This window comes from Culex pipiens, chromosome 2 (genome assembly GCF_016801865.2).
Source record: "Culex pipiens pallens isolate TS chromosome 2, TS_CPP_V2, whole genome shotgun sequence".
Lineage (NCBI taxonomy): Eukaryota > Metazoa > Arthropoda > Insecta > Diptera > Culicidae > Culex > Culex pipiens.
In genome coordinates, this window is record NC_068938.1 from 84,092,151 (window position 1) to 84,107,207 (window position 15,057).

Consider the following 15,057-nt stretch of genomic DNA (forward strand, 5'->3'; position numbering starts at 1 on the left):
TTCCATATTTACTCTTTTTCCAGTAATTTTTTTGGACATTCAAATAACGAAAAAAATCAGCAAAAAATGTCTCATTTGTAACTACAATATCTGTCATTCGACATGCCGACATGGGCAAAGAAGCTAGAACTTTGTTCTAGAAAGTTGTGTGAAATTGACTCAATAAAAAATGGTTAATGTTTCTTGATAGAGTTGCAAAAATCCTCCAAGAGATCTATTTATTTTCTTTGGGTTTATCTGTGTTGAAAACGGTTTATATTGCTTTTTAAGTTCTTGAACCGTTTGATAAACTGCTCAACTGTTTAACCCGTACAAGCTTGATGTTTAATTAATCGTCCTATCATTTAAACTTTTTTTGAATTTTTTGGTTACTTACATATAAAACGCCAAAAATGTTGTTTTTAATATATGTTTATAGAACAATAAAATATGCATTCAAACCTATAATTTAAATAAATAACAAAAAAATTGGTTATATCATTTCCGAGATAAAGCTATAATTGAAATAAACAGTTTCAAAAGTGAGTTTGCTCAACATTTTCAAATCGGTAACCGTGTGCATGACGAAGCTGACTTTTGAGACGATTTTCAAGTAGTTTATTATTTAAAAAAAAGGAAGAAAATCTGTTCACGTTTTCCATATAAAGAATATTTATAAGCTTTTGATTTTTGTATTTTCTCAAAAACTGAATTTCAAAATCGGGTTTCACCATGCACAAAAGATACATCTTGAGAGTCTTCACTTCTAATTTCAGTCTATTTGGTCAATCCGATCTCGAGATATCATGACACCCGTTAAACAACTCAAGTAGATACTAGAATATGACAAACAAACACGCACTTTTTGACAGTTTGCCTTAATGCATACGTTTTATTTTGTTTGCGAGTTTGGCAAACGGTCAAACACGTAAATGTGCGATTATGTTTGTTTGTCATAGTCTAAAACCTCCTTCAGTGACTCTGAAAAAACTCAAGCTTAAATCGTCTGTTACTCACTTTAACCATGAAATATATTCATGAAACTTTCAGGAGTGATTGGAAAATCATCTTTTGGCCTGTTTTGATGGGCGTTATCATATCAGAATGTTTAAACTTTTAGCTCATGCAAAAAGTTCATAGTTTTGTGATAAATTGAGAAAGCTATGCAGGACACAAAAAGGGGATCAAGGCTCTCCACTCTCCTCTAAGGTTACTCAAGTTTACTGTTGAAACATGAATCTGAGTTTTAATCAAAAGTTCTCTGTGTACTTTTGAGCTAACTTTCCAACAAAGCTTTGACAAATGTGCCACCTCCAGGCTAATTATAGCAGACGGGAGGGGACGAGCAAGGGTTGGACGAATAGCACAGCAATATCGATAAAACGGTCAACTTTACGACAGTCCACCGGAACGGAAATCCAACAACACTGCTCTCTGTGGCTTCTCTCGCAAATTATACGCCACCGTCGTCGTCGATGTTGGCACAAAAGCTGCTCCAAACCAAGCCCCGGTCGATGTAAATAATTAAATATTTTTATATCCTTACACCATACTTTACGGCTGTTTAGATAAGCCTCTCCCCCGCCCATCGATGGGCGGCCAGGATGGAGAGCATGGACCATTGTGTACCACCATGACCAGCGGGGATGGATCCCGGAGCAAAAATTGTCAATACGACAAGACTGATCCCTCCGAAAACCACGTGGACCACGTCGTCGTGCAAACCTGGATAAACATAATACAGGCAAATTACTATTACTCGGTGTGTTCCAGTTCCAGCAGAAGGGTGGCTGGAATCCGTCGGTCAGGCAAACAGAAACCTCAAATTCCCTGCACAAACATCGTTGATCCAGAATGTGTACCTGGGCGCCGTCCATTGGGGCGTTTGGCATCCCGGGAGCGCGGATCCTCATGTCTTGGGTTTCGACTAAAACAACAATATACCACCATCCCCAGCACCATCATTGCCGTAATTTCCAGTGGCGGTGTTTTGTTCGTAATCCATGACTTGGCATCTCATCGTCTCACACATTTTGTATCAGAGAAGGTGCCATCAAGTGAGAGGTCAGGTGATTTCAAAGTGTTCCAGCGAACAGGTGGGAGACCCCTTGGGCCGTGTGTTTGTGTCGATTTCAATAAATTTATCGACGTAACAAGATTCATTGTAAGTGGTTTCTGGTCGTCTCTTGTGTAGGGTTTTTTTTCTTTCGTATGTCCTATTGATTCACCGGAATAAGCTTAAGCATTAGCTGGTTACGGTGTGTTTTACTAACCTCCAGTTTGAATTTTTGATGAAATATTTGTTCCCAAAGCGAAAATATAAATATAAAATGTAATATTATTGAAAAATCTTAGCCCTTGATACATATGATTATTCAATGATTTTTTAAAGAAAATTCACCGTGCAACTCCCTGCCAATCCAGTTGAATCCAGGTGAGGTCTGCGAGTTCTATGTCCAATATAAGCACACACTCTCATCCGGAATCGTTGGCTATAGTGGCCGGAGGAAAAGAAACGGCACAACCATCGTCAGAGCTCAGCGAAGCAAACCGATAAAATGCAAAGTTAATTACAGAAAATCTAACGTAATTTGTGAAAATAGCTACTTGACTTGATAGATTTACACAAAAGTGATGGTTTCGCTACGACCTGCATTAGTTTTTGCTCATGGACTGCTCTTTATCGTTGGATTTTTTTTTTCGTTCTCTGCTTGCTCTGCGGAAAGCAATCAGGACGCGAGGGTGGAGGTCACATTAGTGTGACCGTGTGTGTGTGTGCCCAAGTGGGATCAATACATATATTTATGGGGGTGTATGTCTAGAACGTAACGGCCGAGGTGGAACGATGGGTGCTGTTCGGAAGTGTCTAATACCGACCAAGTCTTAACGATATTATCATCAATATTAGACGAGATTAGTGGAATTAGCGGTTGATGCAGCGATTGAGGACAAATTGGGGTGATTTTTTCTGCACTTATAGTGTTTTGATTCACTCTTCTTGTGATGTTCAACCATTTGTATCCTAATAGGCCATATCTTCGCGTTAAATATTCTGAGGAATTTAAATTTTCTTACCTTTCGTATTTCTTTTAGGAGCAAGTTAGCACCATACTCTATAGGGACCATCCATAAACCACGTGGACACTTTTTTGAGATTTCAGAACCCCCCTCCCTACCCCCCCCCTCGCCCTTGTGGACAATTTCCATATAAAACAAATATTTTTTGAATGGATCGTGAACAATCACTGAAGCACTGCATATGAATCCGGTATTTATATAAAGTGAAACATGTTTTATTTTAAATATCAAAATCCGAAAAGCGGGATGTTGGAAAAACTTGTTTGCTATTACACCCTAATTTAATGAACTAGGACGAATCACATTTAAGTTTAGAATTTTACATATGATTTAATGTAAATTTCCATGCAATTTGCATGTAAATTAACTTTATTTGTTATGATACTTTTTGGTACATGAGAAATCATGTAATCTCTATAATGTTAAAATATCAGCATTATTACAACTTCTAAAATGCTAAAATTGAGTAAATAATAGATCAGTTGAAAGTAAGTAAGTTGTTTAAAAATTGAATAAAGTAGAATAGAATTCCTAACCTGCAAACATATGAGATGGAAAATGCACATTTTATTTAAAGTTTTTGTTTCCCTTTTCCAAACATTTCCAAAAACCAGAGGTAAAAATTTATGCTAAACATAGTAATATTCTGGGAAAAAAACTAGAACGACAAATTGTATACTATTAGAAATTTTGTCATCTCATCTCTCAAATATCATTTTCAAACGTAAAGTTTTGCATTTCTATTCAAATTGTACATTTCTGTACAAACAAAGTTCGATGATATATTTAATATCACAGGAAAACGATTTGTTTCATTAAATTATTAATATTCTAACGAAAATTTAAAGGTAGCGGTACTGTACCAATAAATAAAGCTTTGTTCAATCAGCAACAGAACAACAAGAGAAAATGGGCGAAAAAGAATTATGAAAATTTGAACTGTTTTTTTCTAATTTTAAAGTTTTAGGTTACTTTTTCACAAAATTCAAAGTGTTAAACAATAGCCTCGTCAAAATCGATCCTACGCTACATAAATACATAAAACACTATTTTTTTCATTTTCTGACTTGTTTTGAGGGACATCAAATGCCCACTTTTCAGAAATTTCCAAAACAGCCAAAAAATCATTGACGAAGTTATGATTTTTTGAATCAACACTGATATTTTCAAAAAATCGATATACTGGTCCCAAAAAATTGTCAACCTCATTTTTCGATGTAAAATCGAATTTGCAATCAAAAAGTACCTGAGTGAATTTTGATAAAGTGCATCGTTTTCAAGTTATAGCCATTTTTATGGTAACTTTTTTGAAAATAATCGCAGTCATTATTTTTTTTTATTTTAGATTTTTTGAAAAAAATCGGAATTGATTGAAAAAAAGCATAACTCGGTCAAAAATTGTGTGCCCATTCTGAAAATTTCCGAAAAGTGGGCATTTGATGTCTGCTTAAAGATATCAGAATAAAAAAAAATAAAAATAGTGTTTTTTTGCAAATCAAGTTTTAGTAACAGGGTAATTCTCCGCCAACTCACACAGCAGTTGCCCCGACCCCTCTTCGATTGGCGTGAAACTTTGTTCTAAGGGGTAACTTTTGTCGCTGATCACGAATCTGAGGTCCGTTTTTTTATATCTCGTGACGGAGGGGCGGTACGACCCCTTCCATTTTTGAACGTGCGAAAAAGAGGTGTTTTCAGTAATTTGCAGCCTGAAACGGTGATGAGATAGAAATTTGGTGTCAAAGGGACTTTTATGTAAAATTAGACGCCCGATTTGATGGTGTACTCAGAATTCCGAAACAAACGTATTTTTCATCGAGAAAAACACTAAAAAAGTTTTAAAAATTCTCCCATTTTCCGTTACTCAACTGTAAATTTTTTTGGAATATGCCATTTTATGGGAAATTTAATGTACTTTTCGAATCTACATTGACCCAGAAGGGTCCTTTTTCATTTAGAACAAAAATTTTCATTTTAAAATTTCGTGTTTTTTTAACTTTGCAGGGTTATTTTTTAGAGTGTAACAATGTTCTGCAAAGTTGTAGAGTAGACAATTACAAAAAATTTGATATATATACATAAGGGGTTTGCTTATAAACATCACGAGTTATCGCAATATTACGAATTTTTTTTTTTGAAAAAGTTACATTTTGCGTTTCTCTTTGTTTCGTCGTCCGTGTCTGTCGCGGGTGACCATGAGCGGCCATGAACAATAGGGTGGTCCAAATCTGGACTTTTTTTAGGCTACCCCCTGAAATCAAGGATTGACCCATCACTAGGCTAAATTCCAAATTTGAGCTCATTCTGACCACGGGAACCCCTCCCTCCAATCGCTTAAAGTTTGTATGGGAAAATCGTCAAAATGTATGGAGAAAAGCAACTGTTCTACTTTTTTACCTGTGGAAGGCGCCATAATCATCCGATTCTTACCGTTTCTAAGATGTAGAACCTTCATTAAATTTAGAACAACTTTCCCGAAGACACCATATTTTTAGGATTTTTTCCCGCGAAGTTATTAGCGCCCAAATCTGACCATTTTTGCGCGGCCAGCTGTAAGGGGCTACCTAACAACGATGTTTAATTCCAATTCGTACACGCACGTGCTCTCTCTCAGGTTCAAACTCTCTCACGAGTTTGCTTGTCTGCCTGGCTGCCTGCCTGCCTGGCTACCTGCCTGCCTGCTTACCAACAAGCGCGCGCTGTTTCTCTTCTTGGACTTTTGTCGTCGTCGTCGTTTTCGTTTGCTATCTGCTGCGCTGCATTCCTGGCATATTTATTATAATTTTCAACTAAAATAGCAGGTTTGTTTTGAGATATATTTAGCATATAAATTCTTAGATTATGTCAAAATTGAAAAAAAGTGCACTAAAAAAAATAATTTGAATAAAAGACTTAGGCCTTGGCTTAGCCTCGTTTAAAAAATTGAAGCAAATGAACAGGATTTGTTCGTTTTTCCAAGCATTACAAGCAGTTGTTAAATTTTTTTAAAATAATTGAATCATTCTCTCTAATGAGCATATACGGCTCATTAGAGAGAATGATTCAATTATTTTAAAAAATCTTCAGGTAATACAAATTTTGTTTTTTTTTTTTTAATTCTATATATCATCCGACCAACTGCTTGTCCATTCGAAGCCGATTTGATTACAGACTTCAAACTTGCTAGCTCAACAATCTCTATTTTTGAGCCTTTTCTTTTAGACATCGTTGCACTTTTTGGATGTTTCGGAATCGTAAACTTCTAATAATCGTCAAAGGCAAAATATACCGCAATTTGTTGTAAGGAAGTTTTTTATATTTTCGGCAGATTAAAATATTTTGTATGGAATGAAAAATAATCGTGATCATAGGGCTACGAAAAAAACTTCAAATGTTTTCTTTTTAAGCTTGTTTGATAGTATACAAAAGTGAAAAAAACAGTTCCCAAAATCGATGAATTGTCTAAGTGTATTGTTCTTCCTGAAATCTATACTTGACTAAGTTAAAAAAAAGTCTTATATTTTTTCTAGAAGAGTTAAAATCCCAGTCTTGAGTTTGATATGATACCAAAACTAGAAATAAATTTCAATTACATAACATAACAGATGACAATTCATGGAGGAACAAATTTATCGAAATTTGTATTCTCTTACACACGCTCTGATAATATGATATCTATTGTTAATCACATATTACATTTAATTTTATATCTCGAAATAAATATCGAAATATATCTTGAAAATTATAATAAACATGCCAAGAACGCAGCGCAGCGGATAGCAAACGAAAACGACGACGACGACAAAAGTCCAAGCAGAGAAACAGCGCGCGCTTGTTGGTAAGCAGGCAGGCAGGTAGCCAGGCAGGCAGGCAGCCAGGCAGACAAGCAAACTCGTGAGAGAGTTTGAACCTGAGAGAGAGCACGTGCGTGTACGAATTGGAATTAAACATCGTTGTTAGGTAGCCCCTTACAGCTGGCCGCGCAAAAATGGTCAGATTTGGGCGCTAATAACTTCGCGGGAAAAATCCTAAAAATATGGTGTCTTCGGGAAAGTTGTTCTAAATATAATGAAGGTTCTACATTTGAGAAATGGTAAGCATCGGATAACTATGGCGCCTTCCACAGGTAAAAAAGTAAAACAGTTGCTTTTCTCCATACATTTTAACGATTTTTCCCATACAAACTTTAAGCGATTGGAGGGAGGGGTTCCCGTGGTCAGAATGAGCTCAAATTTGGAATTTAGCCTAGTGATGGGTCAATCTTTGATTTCAGGGGGTAGCCCCAAAAAAGTCCAGATTTGGACCACCCTAATGAACAATGAAGACCAACATTTTCAAAACTTTTTTTTTCGTAAAATCGCAATAACTCGTGATGTTTATAAGCAAACCCTTTATGTCTTTATATCAAAATTTTTGTAATTGTCTGCTCTACAACTTTGTAGAACATTGTTACACTCTAAAAAATAACCCTGCAAAGTTAAAAAAAAACACGAAATTTTAAAATGCAAAATTTTGTTCTAAAAGAAAAAATGACCCATCTGGGTCAATGTAGATTCGAAAAGTACATTAAATTTCCCATAAAATGACATATTCCAAAAAAAAATTACAGTAGCGGAAATAGGCAGAGTTTAAAAAAATAGTTTTTTTTTCGATGAAAAATACGTTGTTTTGGAACTCTGGGTACGTCATCAAATCGGGCGTACAATTTTACATAAAAGTCCTTTTGACAACACATTTCTATCTCATCACCGTTTTAGGCTGCAAATTATTGAAAAACACCTCTTTTTTCGCATGTTCAAAAATGGAAGGGGTCGTACCGCCCCTCCGTCACGAGATATTAAAAAAAACGAACCTCGGATTCGTAATCAGGGACAAATGTTACCCTTAGGACAAAGTTTCACGCAAATCGAAGATGGGTCGGGGCAACTTTTCCCGATTTCGTATGAGTTGGTAGAGAATTACCCAACAAAAAGTGAAATTAAAATCCAAAAAAAAAAAAAAAAACCTGAGTCATTTTATTTTCAGTGTAGTCCTTATCCATACCTACAACTTTGCCGAAGACACCAAATCGATCAAAAGATTCCTTCAAAAAATACAGATTACAGAATATGATTTATTTTGTATGGACAGCTGCCAAATTTGTATGGAAAATGATATGGACAAACTAATGTTGTGAAATGGCTTCTTTGGGCATACCGAAACCAAAGGCACCAAAAACGTTTTAGCCAAATTAAAAAATATAAAAATTAAAATTAAAAAAGGTCGATTTCGTGCAGAACTGCTCAGTAGAGGGGTACGGCTATAATGTTTTTCAAATATCAAATGAAAGGTTTTTGTGGTTTAAATTTTCCTTTTCATTTTGAGTTTTCCTCAATGAATGGAAAACAGAAAAAATAAGTGCAATAATTACATATATTTACAACAGTTTCAAATGAATTGCTCTAGTTTTATTATATAATTTTATTATTTTATTTTTTGTTTTTGATTTAAAAATAGAAAGACAAAATAGTAGGGATGCAAATACAAATATCGGCAATAGCTTTTTTGACAGATAAAAATTTTCCGGTGAGTCTGGTTTCAGAGCGCATGAAAAACATTTCTGAGTGTAACAGATAAATACTAAAAAATCCAACATAAATTCCTCAATTCAATGAAATGCAAAAAAAAAAGAAAACACTCACCTGTTACCGAACGCCTTGCCGCACGTTTCACAGACGAAAAACTTCCGCTCAATCACCGGCACATCGTCGATGGTCATCTCCGACTCCAACCTCACAGCGGCGTGAATGTTGTCCACGTGGTTCTTGAGATTCGCCTTCCGCGTAAAGCTCATTGGACACAGCTCACAGGGGAAGATCCGCTCGTTGGTGTGCTGGCGCAGGTGCGCCCTGAGGGAGGCCCTTCGAAAGGGTTTCCGACAGAGGGAGCAGGGAATCTTGACCGTACTGGCCGTGTCGACCTTTGACGAGTGCAGAATACCATGGTACAAAAATTCCGCCTGTGATGAGGTCCTGCGAAATGGAAGTGCCGTAAATGGAACCGAAAAATTAATGAAGGAAAAGAGAGAAAATGAAAATTTTCCGCAAAATTAGCCGAGGTCAGCGGGAAATTGGTAAACACATGCAGTGGGACAGGGGAGGGGAGAGCTGGGAAAGCTGAGTGGAAAAAAAGGAAAAATACCTGAATGGGCATATTTTACACTGCCAGGAAATGTCGGAGCCGTCGTCCGTGATGGTGCCAACAATTTCATCAACGTAAACAGTATTATTTTCGGACGCATTATTAGCCATGGCGAAAAAGATTTCTGCTGACGTGGACACGGCCCCAACACTGGTGGTGACAATATTATCATCACAAGTGGAATTTGATGCCGAGGTTATCATGGTCGAGGACGATGCTGGGTCGAAGGTTGTGATGGTGGTGGTGGTGGTGGTGACAGTGTTGCCAGCCAAGTGATGGGTCTCAATTTCGGGTGTCGATTCTGGCTTCTCTGCTACCGTTGCGACTGTGGTTGATAGCACCAAAGTTGTTGTTGGTTCTGATGGTTCAGATGGGATGGTCGGCAGAAGGTTGGTGTAATGGTCCATCATGGTCATTGCCGGCATGGTTGACAGAGCTGGAATGTGTGTGTGTGTGGGTGGTGAGAATAAAAAATATAGGTTATCTTGGTACAGCAAAATATGTAGTTATAAAAACATTTAGTTAACAAATATCTGCACAAAATTGTTTAGCGATGGTTCTCCAGAACTTAATACGGATAACTCTATTGAAAGGCATATTACACTCTCTAATAGTTCTAATCATTTCCTCCAAATTTGCCAATGTCACAAAATTCCTATGGAGACTTGTATGGAAAACCCAATGATGCTAAATGGCTTCTTTGGTAATTTTTCACGCAAAAATTTCAATTTTCACGGTGACCTTAATTAAAATACCAAATTTCACGGAGATTTTAGGACCATGAGAAACTTTTAAAATTGTAGATGATCATTTATTAGTACGTACTTTTTGCACTCAACATTTATAAACATTGTTTTTTTTTATTTAAACACACCTCAAAACTTTTTCCACAAGCACTTTGGAACCAGTTGTTAAAAAAAATAATACAATGTTGCATGCCAAATTTAGCTCTCACTTTTTTAAGACATTTTTTATTACAATGTTTTATGAAATGCAGTAAACAAATGATTAATCGCAAATTTTCTGAACTTTTCAAAACAAATATTTTCAGAAATAGTCACTCATGGTCACAATTTTTAAAAATCGAAAAACTTCAAATATTTCACTGATATCAAACTTTTGGTGGCCATATCTTGAAAACGAGGAACTTTATAAAAAAATCTGCAAAGTACTTTTTGATTGTAAATTCAAATTTTATAACAAAATCAGGTTAAAAAAATTATGAATGTAATTTCGATTTTTCCAAAAATCACTATTATAATCAAAAATGTATAACTCGGCGGCAAATTTTTTGACCATTCTTCTCTATGGCTCAAAAGTTGCGGGTTTTGGTTTTTTGAAACATATAAAAAATCTCGAAAATCAAAAAATACATATTTTGGGAAATTGATTTTTTGTGAAAAAAATATAATTAAAGAATCGGCAAGATTTTTTTTTTTCGTTTACCTATTTTTTTCTGAGCAGTCCTCATCAATACCTACAATTTTGCCGACAACACCAAATTGATCAGAGAATTTCTTCAAAAGTTAAAGATTTTCGAATATTTACGTACCATTTTTGTATGGACAGCTGCCAAAATTGTATGGAGGCTTATATGGGGGAACCAATGACGCAAAATTGCTTGTTTGGTCATAGGAAATGCCTCCACAAAGTTGCAGCCAAATCAAAAAAATAGAAAACATAAAAATGCTCAAAAACGGCCGATTTTGTAGAAAATTGCTCATATTTAGAAAAACTTATCTTTTTTGATAAAAAAAACTTAGTTTTCTAAAAAAACTAAATCTGGAAAACCCGGAAAGCACCTTGTTTGATTTAAAATACAAAAATAATCACTGAAAACCATGGAAGCAAACAAAATTTTATTTCACTTACGTAATTTAACGATTATACTTTTGGTGCATATGTGGTTAAGGATGTGCTTCGTTTTGGATATCTTTCTGATATTTAAATTTATAAAACCTCAATAAATGAGGATAGGAAAATTCGATGACAAAGTTCTCTAAAATTTCACAAAATTGAGCTCATAAAATTTGGTGAAATTTTAGAGAACTTTGAAGATTTGTAAAATAATAAAAAATTAATAAATTTTATAATATTTTTTGTCAGGGTTTTATATTTTGTATCTCATTACTTTTCTGTTCATTTTTTTCTAAAATTACACATTTTTTAGTTTATTTTGAGCAGATTTTGGATTGCAGTGAAATTTCCGTGAAATGTAAATGTAAACAAAATGACATACCACGGAATTTTAAGTATTTTCGTGAAAAATCACTAGCTCTAGCCATAACCATTCATAAAAATTGGCCTTACTTGAAATTCACGGATAAATTATTTGAAAAATGTGACGAGTGTGTATCGGATTGAGAAAAATATTAAATATTCACTTGATTTTACGGAAAGTACCAAATTTACGAATTCCATACGTATCATGAAATTGTGAAAATTTACTAACCCAATACAAACGGTATAAATGGTCAATGTTTCATACAAATCTAGATTTTTTTTCACAAGGTCCTAAAAAATATTTTGTTTTATATGTCTATAGGATCTTTAAAAAAAACTCTAGAAATGAAATATTAAATATAAATTTGCCAAAAAGAGAAATTGTACAGAATTATTTGATCGAAGAAAAAAATAAAAATAAAAAACAATATGGACCTAATATTTTATTATGTAGCTTTTTTTTTATCCTGTAGGGTTCACGTGTGGATATCTCAAGCCAGTGTTGCCAGTTTATCAAAGTTTACCCACAATTTTTTCTCACATAAAAGCTCTTTCTAAAAATCTATTACATTCGTTTATTATTCAAAATAATTGTTCATGTTTATTGAAATTTACACATTCACAACTGAATGGAACCTAACTATTTTTGTGAAAGTCGAAATGTTTTATGTACAAAACAAAATATTCTCTCATCACGAAAATAAATAACTAAATAAGAGTAGCAAGAATAGTTGCTGGAGATTAATCCCTTTCCTACGTCCCACTCACACAAATCTACCGGATTAGCTTCCGGAGAATGTTTGTCTCTCGTCTCTGGATTAGCAAACAACTCCGAACGACAACGGACATAAAAAATATCCTCCGAAAATGTTCGTGTAAAAGTTATAAATTTTCATAAACTTTCCGTACCTTCCTCCTTACAACAACCCCTCCCTCGTACCATCAAAGACCGGTACGCGAAGGCACCATCTGCTCTGGTAAGCGAAAAATTTATCTCCAGAAACCGTCCAACATTCGGAGATACGTACCTCCGGACGACTCATCAGCAGTGTTGCCAGCCTCCACCGCCTCCACCAACGTCGGTGCTCTCGAAACGGTTTCCGTCCGGCCGCCGACCAGGACCGTCCGCCGCACCATCATCGTGCCCGTGACCGGAGCCGAAGAATACAGATGTGACTCCTTTCCTATTTTATGATCATTCATATTTACTTTAATTGAATCATTTAGGATAATTGAATTTTCGCCCGGAAGATGCGCCCGGGCTGTTGATGGGACTGCTTTTCCGGCAGCGGCGGTTGATGATGACGGCAGCGGCTCCGTCTCCGGCTGCTGCAGTGCTGGCGAATTGAAAAATGTACAATTTTTGTCACGTACGTGTCTGCCAAGTTCTTGGGCTAGCACGAAACTTTGACCGCACTGGGGGCAGCTGGAAGGATTTTTTGACGGGAAAGAAAAAGTTAGGCTTGCGGGGAGAGATAGTGAGAGCGTTGATTCAATTTTGGGCAGTTACCTGTACTTGACTTCGGGATGGTCCTGCCGGATGTGATGTTTGAGCTCCAGGATGTCGGCGAGGTATTGCTTGCAGATGTGGCAGCGTTTGCCGGATGGGTTGAGCGTTTTGCGTTTGCGCGCGGACATTACTTTGTGGGCCGTGGTTTGGCGGTGTAGTTTGGATTCGGCCGGGGTATTGAAGGATAGTTCGCAGATCGAGCAGTAGTAGGTCGTAAGACGGTGCAGCTTTTGACCGTGCTGGAGGAGAAGCATCTTGTTGTGGAAGGAAGCCTTGCAGAGGTCGCAGGAGAAGGCGTTTTGAAAGGACCGCTTGACCCGGTTGGTATCTTCGGGGGTTCCCTCGTTGCAGAACTCGTGGTGCTTCTGGAGTTGGACGTTGTAGCGGAACTCGTCGCCGCAGAAGAAGCAGGTTATTGGGGTGATTTTACGGATGATGATCGGGACGGATCTGTTGATAACGGAAATGACTTCCTGATGGTCTGGCCCTAACAGGTGGTTGGTCATTTGAAAGTTCTCAATGCACTCGAACTTGCAGAAGCTGCACCAAAACTTGCCACTGGAGCTGACCTGCTGTTCGTGACCAAGTGAGTTCCAGTGGGTCATGAACTGCTCTTGGTTGTTCGCGTAAAACTTGCAGGGATGACACTGGAACGGAGATTGCAACACGATCCGGTGAACGTTCTTCAGGATGACGTCAAAGCACTGTCCCGGATGATTCAGCATTCGTCGGTAGTGGTATCGTGAGATCAGATGCTTCCCGAGAAGGTGAGTCGGAAGCCGTGTCTTGCAGATTTCGCACTTAGTGTAGTAACACTTGCGCTTCCGCTTGAGCTTCGTTGGTGTCGACGTCTGTTCCGGGGCCAAACTGGTCGTCAGGAAATCATCTCCAAGGTAGACGGAAGGCTTGACAACGCGCTTCGACAGCTCGTTTGGATACTGCGTCGGCTTGACGGCACGTTCTAGCTCGGACTCTTCCTGAGCTCGCTTGATGTGAAGATTCGACTTGAGATGCCGTTCGTACACAAATCTCGAAGCTAGCTTTCTGTTACAGATACTACACCAATAGGTCGTGTCAAAACTCTTGCTCGGAACCGTAGGAGTTTTGTACTCCAACCGGGTAATCTTCGATCCGGGCACCCACTTACCCTTGGTGTGTCCGGGAGGCGGCGAGAAGCTTTTGTACTCCTCCTCTTCCTCGTGCTCAATGGATTTATCCAGCTGTCCTTCTTGGTCCGGCCAGTGACGCCACTGGGACGACGATGGGCGATTCTCCGGTTTCCACTTACCACCGGTGTGAGTCCTCGGTGGAGCGTCAAAGTCTTCCTCTTCATCACTTTCCTCGTCCGACGGTTCCGGCGATTCGTGGTGGAAGAATGTGTAGATGGAGTCCTCTCGCTTGTTACCACTGATGTCACTAACGGCCTTCATGAGCTTGTCCGAATCGTGGTGTGGATCGATCCAGTCGTCTTCCTGTTCATGCTCCTGATCGGGATCGGTGGTGGACAGCGAGCTTGTTGGCTTCCGAGACTTTGGACGGCTCGGAACGCTTATCTTCGAGGCCGATGTGTTGAGATTCTTTTTCGAGCTACTTTGCAGTTCCAGAGACGAAAAGAACAGATCCGCTCCCAATTCGTAGTCATAATTAACCTCATTTTTGTACTCGGTCTTACTGTCCGGTCGCTGCACCGGATCAGCGTGAGGCGCTTCCAAGTCATAGTTAAAACTGTAGTTCGGAAGCTTCTTGTGATGATCCGTGTCCTTAATACCTTCACCGAAATCGAACGACCCGTAACCATGTACGGAACCAATCCGCGAACTAGATCCACCGGCAATTACCGTTGCCGGTTTCGACTGGACACAGTTCGCCTTCCTGTGCTTGATGTAATTCTCCAACCCCACCACGGTACGGCCACATTTGTTGCAAAGGTGGGTATCGTCCAGCTCGACCTCCTCGTGCAGCATCATTGCGCTCCAGTCCTAGTGAGCTTGTCGCTGGGGGCCTGGAATGAGTAAATCAAAGTTTCGGTTTGCATTTGAGGGGGGAAAGTGCACCGTAATTATGCCTCAACTAATGGAGAGAAGCGAAAGCAGTGGCAGCAGTTTTCAAGG

At 38.0% G+C, this 15,057-nt stretch overlaps 1 protein-coding gene across 2 annotated transcripts in view; it reads right to left on the minus strand.

Moving 5' to 3' along the window:
* Window positions 1-15,057, minus strand: part of LOC120422760 (uncharacterized) — a 175,321-nt gene that overhangs the window by 24,643 nt on the left and 135,621 nt on the right. For both annotated transcript variants that reach the window (XM_052707497.1, XM_052707496.1), the window contains 4 exons: window positions 12,947-14,948; window positions 12,465-12,862; window positions 9,214-9,649; window positions 8,715-9,044 (listed from right to left, as the gene is read on the minus strand). In XM_052707497.1, the coding sequence (XP_052563457.1) occupies window positions 8,715-9,044; window positions 9,214-9,649; window positions 12,465-12,862; window positions 12,947-14,913 (3,131 nt within the window). In that variant the 5' untranslated portion in view covers window positions 14,914-14,948. The remainder of the gene's footprint in view (window positions 1-8,714; window positions 9,045-9,213; window positions 9,650-12,464; window positions 12,863-12,946; window positions 14,949-15,057) is intronic.